The following is a 15108-nucleotide window of genomic DNA, read 5'->3' on the forward strand; positions in this document are numbered from 1 at the left end:
TTGGATAAATACCTAGTAGTGCAATTGCTGGGTCATAAGGTAGCTCTATATTTAACTTTTTGAGGAACTTCTTTGCTGCTTCCGGTCCTTAGCAAGGTCTCTCCTCTGCCCAGTCCCCAGCCCCCACTCATCTACCCTCTGGCGAAGTCCTCTTCATCCTTCAGCACAAACATCAGGTTTTTCTGAGGGGCCTTCCCTGGCCACCTAATGAAGATTTCCCTTTACTCTCTCCTTTAGCATTCAGCCATTGATAGCACTCATCACAATGGGTAGTAATCATCACAATGGCAACAAGCACTTTTATTTGTGCTTGTTTCTTAAATTTCACTCTCCTTCCATAAGACCATAAGCTCCATGCATCCAGGCATGTTTTTTTTTATTCACTCCCAGTATATTCGGTGCCAAGTACAGTGCCTGATACAAAGCAGGGCAACTATAAATATTGTGTTGAATGAATCAACAAATCTCGTCGTTTGTACTCAGATTTTAGTGAGAGTCAGTGCTTACTGAATGAATGCCAAACTGCTAATAGTCATAAAATTAAAACGCAAATGAAACGAACATGACGGCTCACCGGACTTGACTGAACAATACAAGGGTTGGTGGTGGACACAGCAAAAAAAATGAAAGTGTAAAGATTCCAAAATGCAATTGCACATGGGGATGGAAGTGAAAAAAGATCAGTGAGCTTTATAAATGACTAAATGTGGACTGTGTGTATGTGTACATACATGCATTTGTAAGGTTAAGTACCAGAGCAGAGATGGCATTACCCCAAAAGATACTTAACCACGGGTGGCCCATAGGCTTTCAGCATTTGATCCTTGGCAATAGTTTCCACAAGACTACAACAGCAAAGAAATCACTTCCCAGCCATTTCAGATGATTGTGCTACTACCAACCATCCTCTTTTGCCCTCTGAAATGAGAGGCATAGATCTCTGTCTCTTCATGACTCTGTGGAGAACTGGGGTCATCTTACCCACCACCTGAAACCCTCTCCTGTCCTTACCCTTCAGCCTATATCTCACAATAAAATCATTTTTATAATCCTCTAATTCTTTAATAAACCTCCCCTCCCCCACCACCATGAACCTGTCGGTTCCTAATGGTCAGGGCTTGTGGCCGACCTGCTATATAACCACTAAAGAAGTCAGTGCAGTGCGCACACGAGTTTCTACTTACTGATACAACAACACATTGTTTAAGTAAACAGCAGTTATGGTAAATTACATCTTTCTCAGCCTGATTTCAGTGTCAAACATAATTAAGACACCAGAAAACAGACATTCATACAAGGAAGGAAGGAAAGCTCTCGCAAATGTATTTTCATGAAATTATCCCTCAAACTGTAAATAACCTATGTTTCAGTATTTTCAGAAGTAGGAAAAAAAAATATCTTTAAGTAGAATTCTGTACTAACTTGTATGATACTGGCCTGTTAGGTTGAGCACTGTATTCCTCTTTACTGGCCCTCACTGCAAACTCTTCTCCTGCCGTTCCCTGCCCCAGGAATCTTTTCATTTTCTGATTTTTGAAATCACACACATACACACACACACACACACACATATACATATATGCACATGTATTTCAAGGTTCAGCTCAAATATCTACAAGTATTTCCTGACCATCCTGAGCAGGAATGAATTTGTTCCTCTCAAGTCCAAAACTACTTTGTTACAGTGATGAATAATTTCCAGGCGAGGGAGGCTGGCATAACAGAGCTTGGCTTTGGATTGAGAGACTCAAGCTTTTCTATTTTTTAGGTCCGTGACAAGGCAAAGACATGTTTCTCTATTATCCCCTTTTGGGTGGTACGTTGATTTCCTGTCCACCTGTTCACTGAGGGAAAAGTCTTGAGGTCCCAGCTTCACAAAGGAATCTCCTGTCAGAGTTCCTGCCTTGCCTAAGACATGAGGCTGTATGCTCCCGCCCCCTGCACAGCCACTGAGGGAGAAAGCTCTCCAGGGTTTGGTAAAAATTAACAGGGAGAAAGACAGCTTTTGTATTTGCTTATCTCCTAGAATGTCTGCTTTCATTTCATTTTTGGCCCTAGCAGAATCTTTTTCATGCCTGCCCAGAAGTAGTACTAATTTTATCCATCGTTTGTATCATTTTTGTGGATTCAATTGGATCACTCAGAAATTATCCTGATATATATATGTATATATGTGTGTGTGTATATATATATATATATCCTGTATATAGCTAGATTTAATATAATCATATCATTGGGCTGTTATAAAAGCCAGAAGATTTTCATGGGCAAAAAATAATTAATTATCATCAAACTCATCATAAACTCTAGGAAGCAAAGAGAAGAATCCCTTCTCCAAGTATTTTATTTTGGAAGGCTAGGGGAGAAGCAAGAACAGAAACATTAAATCTACTCTATCTGAGGAATTCTCAACTGCGTTTCTTGAAACTGACAGCTTCAGGAGAAAGATATCGAAGATGTGTGGCGAATACTATATCTAACTAAAATTCTATCTGTTTCTGATAGAGTGGAATATTCTGAGAGCTAAAGCCTCCCAGGAATTGGTTCATGGGTGCACTTAAAGCTCATGAGATTTAGTATCTCAGCTAAATACTAAAATGCAAAAAGCACACACAATTCAAGTTTTCACCTGAACCACTTGATAGATACTAGGACTCAGAAAACCACCTGCAATGCCACCAGCGCCTCCTGCTGCCAGGATGGAGATCGGAAAGGAAACACAGCAGGTTCTTGCTACCAGCCAAGTCATTAATTGCGTTACCTCCTCCAGAGCCAGGAAGACTAGGGTCCATTAATGGTAATATGATATGGAATATAGCTCACAGCACAATATGAGGAAATAAAATTTTTCGACAAACATTGCTTTAGTTGACAGTTTATTAAATACACTACATTTGTACCTTATTCTGTAGTTTTTTTAAATCATTCACACAGGGACTTAGTAAAAACGTACTTTATAGAAAACCATCTGCAAAACTAAAATAAAAATAAGAACGCACATTTTACACACATATTAGATAAACTGCTGGAAATCTTAGGAATTATTTTAACGAAGGTGATTGTAAAACATGAAGTGCCTCGACTTTATCAAATCTGACACCAGACCATGACTTCAGAAGTGTTAATGTTGAAACGTGGATGCAAAAGTGTCTATTAACAAAACTGTTCGATCTAACAGTGCTTGAGAAACAGGACAAAATAAAGTATTATTTTTCTTCTACAGATACTTTTCTAAATCCATTTGCTAAGCACTCTCCCTCCCATTCAGAGAATTAATTGTGCGGGCTGATGAGGCAATGAAAAAACAAACTAGAGCCTATTTACAAAACATGCAAAGGGAGAATTTTAAGTAGGTGTTTGTTACTGCAGAACTGCTTAAAAGTGACTACAGCTGAGTGAGAGTTATCAGTCCTCCCCCCTCCTTTCTGGAAGAAATACATGTTCAGGGCATGGACTATAAAACGGCATACAATGCAAAGACAGAAACAAAGAAGTTTGCAAATTCTTTATATTTCCAGCTGTTGAGACAATATTTTTGAGAGCTGAGGTTACCTCTAGCGGCGAAACCAGAGCCAGCTATTAAGCAGCCAGAATGCTACAGTAATTGAATACATGACCATTTCTCTTTTAGCACGCTCTTTGTTCTCCTCTTCTAGAAGCTGTAGACGTCTATTTAGTTTGATTATCTAAGTGAAAAACAACAACAAAAGACGAACTTTAATGCAAGGAACAATTAGGTTCTTATAAAGCAGCAGGATTTTTTCAGAAAAATTCTCATAAACATGGAAAGTTTCATTTGGGACAAAATAAACTACATGTAGAAAAAGTATTACCCATGATAGTTTAAATTCACTGAAATCATCTTCTCCTTTTTCTTTCTCCAAATTTCTGAGTCAGATAAAATGCATTTTCCTTCCTTGATTAAATGTGAGGTAAGGAAACTATTGCATACTGCATGCTATTCAGACAGAGAAGACCAAGTACACATTCAGGCAGGCCTAGCAGAGCAGAAAGGACAAGGAGGGCTCCTGCTCCTTTCTATAAGCTTATTTGGTCCCATGGGATACAGGGTTCTTACACTAAACAATCCATTTTGCTGCCAAAGAAAAACATTGGCATTGATTTTGCATCATTAAAATATTTTTATCTGGGCTTATCTGAGAAGCATCAACACCAACTTTTGAATATTTCACTCTGAGAGTGGGTTACATTTTGTCTTGAAGCCAGGTGGCCCATGAGTTCCTCACGCTTAGACTAGACAAAACGGACTGCAGGTTGCTGAGTATCTACCTTGGCAACGGAGCAAAGACAGCTGCAGAAGCAGTGGCTTGCAACGCTGCCAGGGTCACAAATGGGAATTCTGTAGAATCTTCTCAGGACTCCGTTTTCGTTACTGGTCTCAGAAACTCATAGTTTCCCAGCTGGCTTTCTACTATTTTTAAATTCTCACAGAATGTGTGTGACTTGTTTATAATGACTGTATCTTTGTCCTCTACTCATTTACCCTCTAAGCTAAGGACTGAATGGATGTTGTTAAAACTTGGAAGCTCTTAATACACTCTCAAAAAGGCAAGGTTGTTGGTGTACTGGTGAATTCAACGACAAATGCCAAAGAAACTCCTCTTCTTCAAAGGCAAGGTGCAAATAAATATATGAAAATACCTAAGAACTTATAGCATCCATTTGTTTTAATAAGTGTGACTCCATATACAAAAGTAATATTTCGGGCAGCCCACGTGGCTCAGTGGTTTAGCGCCACCTTCAGTCTAGGGTGTGATCCTGGAGACCTGGGATCAAGTCCCATGTCAGGCTCCCTGCATGGAGCCTGCTCTTCTGTCTGTGTCTCTCTGCCTCTCTCTCTCTGTGTCTCTCATGAATAAATAAATAAATAAAAATAAAAATTTTTAAAAAGTAGTATTTCCAGGGCACCTGGGTGGCTCAGCTAGTTAAGCACCTGCCTTCCGCTCAAGTCATGATCCCAAGTTCCCTGCTCAGCAGGGAGTCTGCTTCTCCCTCTGCCTCTTGGTTTCAGCTTAGGTCATGATCTTAGGATTGTGAGATCAAGCCCTATGTCAGGCTCCAAGCTCAGAGAGCAATCTGCTAAAGTTTCTCTCTCCCCCTACCCTTCCCTGTGTTTGCTCATGCTCACTTGCTCTCTAAATAAAATAAATAAATCTTTTTTTTAAAAATGGAAAAGTCAAAAAAAAAAAAAAAAAGGAAAAGTCTATTATGGTGCATTAAACAGCTTGACAAAATATTTCAATTCATGGCTTCCACAGGAGAGAAAAATGATAGAATGTTACAAATTATCATTTAAAATACTGTCTGAATAGAATTTAGGATCACATCCTGTTTGTTACATTAAATACCTGTCGTCTTAATGAAGCTGCATCTACAACAGTCATGTCATCTGAAGTTCCTTCAATTGTTGTATCTATATGCGAAATGCCATGCCTAGCAGATAAGAAATAAAAATACAATTTAATATTAGAATAGAACTAAGTATCTGGCAAGTCATGTCACGTGTGGGGCAACGCTCAAAGAACTGTTCAAAAGGCTGATTATTTCACAATGTGAGTAACTAAAATATTTTACCATCTGAACTGGCACTAACAAAGGAAAGCAGAAGAAAAAGCAAAAGTATTTTGAGCAATAAGAGCTGCCACTCCAGGATATAACAATGCATAACTTTTCTACACACTTAACGTGTGCATGTAGTTCCACAGGAGTCCCTGCTGAGACCCACTGGCAGGGAACACAAAGGAAACTAATTCTAGCTAAAAAAACAAGACAGACCTTTTTATTTCTCTGGTCTTCTTACTGCCTCTTCTCTTGCCACATCTACTCTTTCCTTATTTCTAATTACCTATCTTTACTGTGTCTCCCACAGAAGCAATGATAAAATCACTTGAGGACATCTTGTCACTACATTCAGATCCAGAACTGGCTCAATGATAATCACTAAGAGGCTGTGTATAAAATAATACTGGAAATCCACTAACAACAACTCCAGAGAAGGCACAGTCACAATTACTTTTGCATTGACAGTTACTGCTGAAAGAGCACTGATTTTTAAGCGCATGATCAAAAACCTCTGAGAAACAAATACACACAAATGATGTTCTTCCCCTTTGCCTGGATTTCCACTTCTTAAGCTTATTTTAATTAACGGCTTAACTGAGATATAATTTACATGCCATATGATTCACCTCACATGTTTATATCCTCATTATTTTAATCCTGTACGGTTATTTCAGTACTATGGCATGGTAACTTTCCTGAATGAGCAGAATATAAATAAATTGAATTAAAAAGTAACTCTTTTGTGATCCACAGAGAGTTGACACATGGATCATATATTCTGATCTTTCAAGCAAGTCCCCATTACAAAATGCACATTACCACACAAAGGGGTATGAAGAGAATTATAGCTTTCATCCAGAGATGTTAAGGACAAGTCTATGCAGAAAATCCTTTTGTTTCATATGCTGTTGAAAATTTAATAAAATATGTAGAACAGAATTTCCTATTTCATAATCTTCCAATGTGTTCCCAGCCAGGGTCATCATTCTAAACACCGAGGATAACAACTTGTGTTGCAGTTTCAAGGACTGACAGTGTGCGTGGACTCTAGATAATCTAGAACAATCTCTAAATGTTCCTTTTATGGCAAAATGAACTTACTTTCTCATTTAACCGCCCTTTCTTCACCATAAGAGTAAATATCCTCTAATACTTAGGACTGCATCAGTGAGGTAAATTAAGTGAGCAGATGCTGGGATTATGGGTTTATACCTTTCTGAGTTACTTATTCGTTTACACATTAAGACAGAATTATTAAAAATTAGAGGAGAAAATAAGGGTTGAAGATTCCTTTTCTCTATACTTGATCTTCAAAATAAAACTTTTCTACTTCCCCAAGATTACCAGTGAGAGATAAAACTGGGCGGGGTGGGGGCAGGACAGGAAGCAGTGGCTTCAAAGGTAAAGGGATCTCAGCTGAACAGAGAAGGAAGTGTAAGTGACAGGGATTGCTCAGTTTAAGTCTTGAATTAAGTAAGGTGTTAAATATCTGTAAAGGAAATCTTTGTCTGCAAAGAAATCTAAGGATATGGCGATAGGCTTTACCTATAACTCAATTTACAACAGAAAACATCATTACTTTAAGGTGTGTTTTAAACTAAAAGCTGTATTTATCAGAACTAAAAAAAATGTTAGAAATGCTAAGTCAGATCAAGGACTGAGTGTTCTTTCACAGAAAGAGAAAAGGATCATAAACTTAAGTTCCACCTTTGGGGAACTATGCAAGGGTAAACTTATAATGGATTGAATTAATACTGTGAAAGAAACCAGTCGGCCAGGGTAAGGTGCCACTAAGGACACACGTTTCAGTTCCTCTAACCTGAATTCAGTGTTAAGAAACTGATGTTTCCTTCTTCTCTTGCCTAAAAATCAATATGCCATAATCTTCTCATCATAGAAATAATGCAGTTTTAAATCTCCTGCAACAGATTGTACATTTCTGCTTAAGATAAAATCAGCTCTGAAAAGAATGACAGTAATGGTATCTGTGAATACCAAACAATTTTCTTTTCCCCAGAAGAAGGAAAATGGGGATTTTGGCACCTTAGAACCTTAAGTATTCCTATGTGCCATTCTATCTGTCCTTGCCCATGATGGGAAGAAATAATTATTCAGGCTGAGAAGCATGTCTGAAAGAGCTAAGGGTAAAAATAAAAGAGGGAAAAGCTTAAATTAACAGGTGACAAAAACCCTTCAAACTAAATTCCTTTTCTAAACGTTGAACTTTCTAGATTGTGAATCCTAATTTCCCCCAATTTAAGGCGATGCTTTACACATAGGTTTCTCTACACATAAGTGACACTACAGACAATTAACAACTAAAAAGGAAATGGTAGACCCCCGAGCAACAATTAAAACGATGCACATAAAAGACAGAAGATGACTTTTTGTGTTTCAGTGTGATTCTCTATAAGTCACCAAAACTATATTTAAATAAAATATCTCAGATGTTCTACGATACCGTAACTGTCAAGCATTTTTCTTCAGATTGTAGTAGACAGATGTCATGACTGATCTAACTCACTGTTCTCAGAGAAAAAATTTTGCAGGATGTACTCAGGAAAACTGCGGAAGTTCCCGCCATAATATAAAGGCATGGCTACTACATGCATTTTATCCTGCAAAATACAAATTCAGTCAACTATTTACCCTGGTAATTACAAAGTCTCAAAATTTACCTGACGTTGTCATGATGAGGATTAGAAGTGGCGGCAGCAGACCCACCACGCAACACAGGTCTAAGGCAGGTTTTTGCGGAAGAAGGCACAAGACAGAATCAGGAAACAGAGAAGTAATAAAATAAAAGCAAAAACAAGACAAAAGAAAGGTCAAATAGGATTATATTGTATGTTTCAATACAATATAATAGCTTTCAAATACTTTAAAAATCTTTGTTATCACATGGCCTCTATTTTGATTTTCATAAATTTAAGGTTTCACCATAGGTTAAAAAAACAAAAGGAATCTCTCTTGTGTGACAAGATAGCACAGACATAAAAAAATTTTCTTTGGTGCCTGTATTTTAATTCATGAAATTCAAGATAGAGGACAGCCCAGTTTAAAAAGTTTAATTTCTCTTTTCTAGCTGGAAAAAGAAAATCACCAGCAACTTTAGAAGCATGTCAACGACCGGTCAGTAGCACCTGCATGATCATGGTTGCTCATCTGATAACAGCAGCTCTGTCTTGGAAACTAAACATTTCAAAGTAACTCCCATTTCCCCCAATTCCTTCCCACCCACCTCATTCATTTCATTCATGCCTGAGCTCTTAATGGAGCTGTGCCTCATTCAAACCTCAGCTCTCAAGAGCAAACTGCAAGCGTAGGTTCTGGAGCTGAGGTGATCGGAGGACAAGCTTTGGGGGATATGCTATGGCACATTATAGGTCAATCAAATATATGAGTCTCCTCTTGAGACAACCAGGAGTGACATACAGGGCTGCTGGGAATGAAGACTAACGTACACTGGAAAACTTTGTGGGGATTTTCATGTTTCAGTGCATACTTTGCTTCTAGAGGATAGTTCTCTAACTAGGTGGCAATAACCTTTTCAATTAACTTCATTTTTTTAACAATCAGAAAACAAAAGCTCTCTGTGGTTGCTGGTCAATTCCCCAAAAAGTAGTCAGCAATATTTACCAGAGAAAGGAGGCTGAGTGATAGAGTCCGTATAAGGATTTTAAGAATTATTATGTTCTATTTTAAATGTCTCATTCTCTAAGTACTGATGAGGTTTTGCCTGAACTTAAGTATTAAGGCAATACTTAATTATAGTAAACATTTAATACTAAACAAATTCGTTTTTTCTCTAAGTTGGTACAGCTGTAGAATTTTGGCTACAATACAAATCACTATTTTGTCTAGTTTATTTATACAAGAAAATTTTAATGTTTAGCTTGTACATTTCCTAAAGGCATTATTGGTGCTTAAATTTCTGGAGCCCAGAGGATAAGAGATTCAGAGACTTTTGGGGAAGACATGTTAGACTTCTATCGTGATGACTAAAGAACAGTGAGAAATCACATATGTTTGAAACAGGCTTTTAAATTGTCCCATCCTACTCATATACTTACTCTGTGGCCTTAGGAAAATATACTTCACTACAATCTTACATTACACTAAAACAAAAATGGTGAACTAAATGAAGCCCCTGCCGTGTGCTACCCAAAACTCTTACTAAAAAACTCATACTGGTATGTTCAAAAGTATCTACCATACTCAAAATATTCCACCACAGAGATTTCCCTTTTATAATGCAGAGCCAGAAAATAATACAGTTACCTTTCACAACGTATTTCATTTTGTCTTCTCACACTGGCAATTGACACATATAATATAAAAGTAAATTAGACAGGTATTTGGCAAAGTCAGAAACTTCAAGTACCACTTTCTACCATAAGTATGATTTAATACATTAAAAATATTTTTAAAATTTGATAATATGTTTGACAATAATGTTTTTAAAGCAGCAAAAGGGAAAGAGATTCAAGGGTTTCAACGTTCTAGCATTAACTTGTATATTGACATTTTTGAGTAAATAAGTGCTCTGACTTAATAAAGTGTGGGCTTTTTCACTGAAAAAAATGGACACTGCTATGGTAAATAAACAGTAATATATTTATATGCATACTTGCAAAAATATTAATTATTCATACAATGGTTTCATATTCTACTCACTCAAAGCCAATATAATCTGCTCAAGAAAAACTGTATAAAAATAATCAAGCCCCTTCTAAAAATAAAGCTTAAGCATGCTAAGCATGACTAATCTGTTGATATTTAAATAATGTTCTTACATGAGAATTAAGTTTCTTTTTTTAATGTTAGTATTTTGCGTTGGAGAATAAGATATGGAGCTCCAGCAGATGTCAGGAGACATGGGCATATCCTGACCAGCCAAGGACTAAATCATAACAGCGTAACAGCATTTAAATTTTGATACATCACAATTTTCCAAATGCACAGCACTGACCTGTGTAAATAAACTTTTCTAAGGTGTACCAAGGATTTAGCTTTGTCTCCGTATGGAGCTTGGTTTTAGATCAATAAGATCTCAGTAGATGAGAAAACAAAAATATAGTACATAAACCTTTCCACAGTGTTCCTTAAAGTGTCAACTAAAAATTGTTCTTCCGTGAAGCACTGTGAATCTGCAGTTTTTAATGATAATAAGGCAGGCAGGAAGATTTTTTTCTTTCTTTCTGCCAGATAGTTCTAGCTTAATTTAACTGTACCCTAAAGTGAGGGCAGAAGACCTAAGATAGGATATCGCATTAGCATAAATGCCAAGAGTAATAAAAGAAAAAATGTTGTACAGAGCAAGGAACATAAAAGCACTTAAAACTTTAGAAGCAGTATTATTTTAATAATCATGCAAGTAGAACATTATCCAAATTTCACATTCCTAATTCTTATATCTGCAAAGTCATGCCAGACAGCTCTCTGATAGAAATAAAACTGATTTGGTACTTGCAATTCTAATTAAGTCTTGTTCAACATTTAGATAAAGCATTTAAATATAATCACAAAAAAAAAAAAAAAAAGGAACCCTTTCAATAATGAAAGCATCCAGTAAGACAAGTAACCCTCTAGGCTCCAAAGGTAACAATTGTGTGTGTCCAAGAGCAAAGAAATATTAATACAATTACTTTATGAATTTTAAAAATCTCACTTAAGTGAACAAAAGATAATTCCTTTTCAGAAAATGAATTTTAAAGCTATCAATTCATGATAATTAAAAAATAAATAAATAAGACTTTATTTAGGGCTCAAAACAGTTTTTCATAATAAAAGAATACAGAGTAAATTTGACATTAGTAAGATTTCTGATTTTGTATTTTTGAACTTGAAGCAAAATCTCTTATGGAGAAGGACAGCTTTGTCAAGCTGCAATTATTTAATCCATAAACAATTTATAAGTATCTTTCTTATTCAGATATTTTCACTGTAATAGCATTTGATATGACATAATTTGACCTAATAATCTGGTCTCTTCTAATGGGCCTAATTAAAAAGTGAAAGGGGACACCTGGTGAAGAATAAATTTATCTTAAGGAGGGAGGAGAAAATAGGCTTTTGGGAATACTAGTTTTTAAATGCAAGGTACTTTAAATTCAATATATGTTGAAGCATCTGCCATAACACAATATAAGGAATTTGATGGAGGCCATTATTACCTATATCTTAAATAAAAATGACAGTGGAAGGGAACAGTCTTCACAAGAACTAGAAAACTAGGCAATACTATTATTACCCCCCACCTCTTTTTTTATAGATGAAGAAAATGAGGCCTAGAGAAGCTAAGCAATTTGTCCAAGGCCATCATGCAGCTAGCTATTGAGTGGGGTCATGACGAATCTGTCTGGCCCCTGAATCCATGTCTTCTGAACCATGGTGCTTCTTACAGGATGCAAATACTATACGACAGTCGTCTAAATCCTTAGGGAGGGGCATGCATATGTATAAGTATACACACATGCATACATATACATGAATACACAAATACACAGATGTATATATAATTTTTCTGTGCTATAAGCTTTCTATTTTAAGCTCCTTCTGGTGCAGCTTTAAGTTCTAGAGTTCAAATGGATATACCACTGCATTAAGCCTGGGCAGGTTAGAAACACGAGTCCATGGTATGGACAAGTACTCATGAAGTACAATAAAACCTCTGAGGCTTATATGAGGATCAAAAGCACTCAACAAAAAGTTTGTTCAGAGTGAGCCACAGACATTTCAATTTCTAAGGTAAGAATCAAGGTTTATTGGAAAGGCCGGCTTAATTTACTGGGAATTCTTCAAAAGTTAACAGTCTACTACAATGACCAAGGAAATTCAAACACTGACTCACAGAGTCACTAGATAAAATGTTTGGAGTTGAAATGAGAATGCCCATACCTTTCCCACATTATGCCCAAATTTTATCTTTTAAAAATACTATGTAGTAAAGAAGCAAGGGCAAAAAAATATCTGAAATAATGGCAAAAAAAGAATTTGTATGAGCAAGTCTAAGTGAACTACTATTGATTTTACGTGAGGATGTTCTAAAGTGAGATAAGTTACCAATACTGAAAAATATCAGTATTATCAAAAAGATAACAGCACTTGGGGTTTTTAGTACAGGCCTAGAAATCCATACCTAAAGGGAAAGTAAAAAAACGTCCTTGGCAGCTTGACTGATACTGTCTTCTCAGATTTGCTTCATTAACCCAACCATATTAGTATCATCAACGATTAAATCAAAAGACTTACTAAAGAAAATCAGTATGCTTCAGTCCAACATCCTACACTCAAACCAAAAGCATGCCTCCTCATATTCCAATGGAGTCAAGTACTTAGAACAGGTCAACAAAGCCCTGGAAAAAAATCATTATTCATCCTGTATATAGTTATTAATTGAATACTCTCCCTGACTGAAGAGAAGCTAACAGAATCTTGTGAAATGTGAATTTTGGACAATAATTTCAAATTAAAAGAAAGCAAAGCAATTTGTTTTAAACCACTGCATCTTGGAAAGAGACAAAGGTGCAAACACAAAAGGAAGACACCACAGTCCACTAACAAGGAGCCAAAAAAATATGCATTACAGCTAGCAAGAATCACCGATGGCCAATCACCTGCGATTTTCATCCAGCACATCCAAGATCTGCTGGTAAGCCCTACGAGTGGAAGACTGGATAAGCGACAAAATGCCTCGAGCAGAGGAAAGATTAGCTCCATCTTCAGGTAACATTTGGGGAGGACAGACCCGAACCTGTTGTGGCGACGGTGTCACACTGTTTACATAAGCACAGCAAATGAAGAGAAAAACACTCAAGTCAGATTTTCATAAAACTTCAGCTGAGCAGTTTCCCCACTTAGTATTTTAAGAATTATCTTAGTTTTCTTGTCCCTTTACCCACCCTTCACCCTCCCCTAAGAAAACAGTCAAACCAAACAAGTTAATAAACACATTAAGTCGTTTTAAAAAACCAACAACAATGCAACATCTGTGACTGTGTAGCCTCACACATCAAATTAAACAAACTGAATATGAAAAAACAACTTTGGAGCAGGAAGAGGACTACAGCAAGCAGTGGGTTCAACCCCAAGCTTTGGAGAAGCGGCATTCCTTACTCCATGTATGTATTCCAATCCAGTAAATCAAACGTCTAATGACCAACACTGCACTGTGACTTAAGGGTGGTGGTGAGAAGGTTAAGACGGAGAGTTCTGGCTTATAGGTGTCAGAGTTCAAACGCATGAATCAAAATAAGTCCATGAAAAATGCCATTTCAAATATTTCGCAAAGACAATAGCAAGCTGAGTTTATGATGCAGAAATTAAATAAAAATGAATTAAAGCTTCAGAAAGCCATAACAAAAGCATGTTGGTAGCTTAATTATATTAAAGCATATGTTCTCTAGCTAAATGACTAAAACATAAAGCTACTCTTAATTCTGTGCAGAGAGTGAACAGAGGCAAGACAGTTCTTAAATTATCCAGATGCATGGTAAACAACCATATCTGGGCTTCTTGGGGACAGTAATCTTAATCATTCTTAATGCGTAAGCCAAGAGTCACAATTTCTTTGGCTCCACTGCCAATGCTTCGTAAAAGCTGAACATATTTGAATGAAGCAATTTTACAGTTCTAACAAACTTTTGAGCTTGGTGTATTTTCAGAGAGCAGTTTAATGTTAGGGCCTGATCCGTTAGTTGTGTGAGGTATTTAAGTGATACCAGGACTTGGCCACCTGGTTTGTTACATTAACAGGTTTTGTTGTAACAAAAGGACTATAACCCTGGGATGTGAGCAAAACACTTTTTTTCTCAGCATCAGGGCAAAATCTCTTAGGCTAAACCTTCATCCAAAAGAATGAAAGTGGAGCAGACAGTGAACAACTGAAAAGAGAAAAATATTTTATTTTGACTTATGTAATCTTTTCTTACTTAAAATGCATTTTGTTTGGAAACCACAACGTAAGGGGGATAATTTCTTAAAGAGCAGCTGACATCTAATATTATTATTCCCAGAGTCCCCAGAACATTAAAAACAAAATCCACAATTTTGTGAATAACTTTGAATGTCTTGATGATCCAAAGTGAGAAGTATTATAAATAAGAAAGCCATTTTTTTCCCAAAGACTATTTAGAAGAGAAAGACCTAAGCCATATTCGGCATATTGAGAAACTAGTTTATCAGGGATGATTCACCAAGGAATCTGGTCTAATGCTACCAAGATAAATGCAGATTTTCAGTTAGGCTCATGGATGATAACCTCGATGTATGTCCAGAGATTCTGGAATATACACAAGCCACCTTATCATGATATTTGGCCAAAACTATACTGAGCATCCAAGAGGAGAAAAAAAAAATCATTATTCTCTAGAATACAAACTCTAGGTACTAGCTTTGTCCTCGGCCTTCTCTTTAGGGAGTATAGGGAAAACTTGAAGTTCTTGCTCTTTGTGAGAAAGCAGATTGAATTCATGTTAGAAAAGTATCACCAGGGGGATCCCTGGGTGGCTCAGAGGTTTAGTG

The 15108-nt window shown here is 36.7% G+C and overlaps 1 protein-coding gene across 10 annotated transcripts in view; it reads right to left on the reverse strand.

Annotated features, from left to right (window-relative positions):
* Window positions 1–2863: 2863 nt before the first annotated feature.
* Window positions 2864–15108, reverse strand: part of MFF (mitochondrial fission factor) — a 30170-nt gene continuing 17925 nt past the window's right edge. For 5 of the 10 annotated variants that reach the window (XM_041766596.1, XM_041766599.1, XM_041766601.1 and 2 more), the window contains 5 exons: window positions 13203–13361; window positions 9865–9897; window positions 8262–8321; window positions 5370–5454; window positions 2864–3686 (listed from right to left, as the gene is read on the reverse strand). In XM_041766596.1, coding sequence (XP_041622530.1) covers window positions 3555–3686; window positions 5370–5454; window positions 8262–8321; window positions 9865–9897; window positions 13203–13361 — 469 coding nt within the window. In that variant the 3' untranslated portion in view covers window positions 2864–3554. The remainder of the gene's footprint in view (window positions 3687–5369; window positions 5455–8261; window positions 8322–9864; window positions 9898–13202; window positions 13362–15108) is intronic. The other 5 variants (XM_041766597.1, XM_041766602.1, XM_041766604.1 and 2 more) reach the window with 3 other exon arrangements.

Source organism: Vulpes lagopus, chromosome 8, assembly GCF_018345385.1.
Source record: "Vulpes lagopus strain Blue_001 chromosome 8, ASM1834538v1, whole genome shotgun sequence".
Classification (NCBI taxonomy): Eukaryota; Metazoa; Chordata; class Mammalia; order Carnivora; family Canidae; genus Vulpes; species Vulpes lagopus.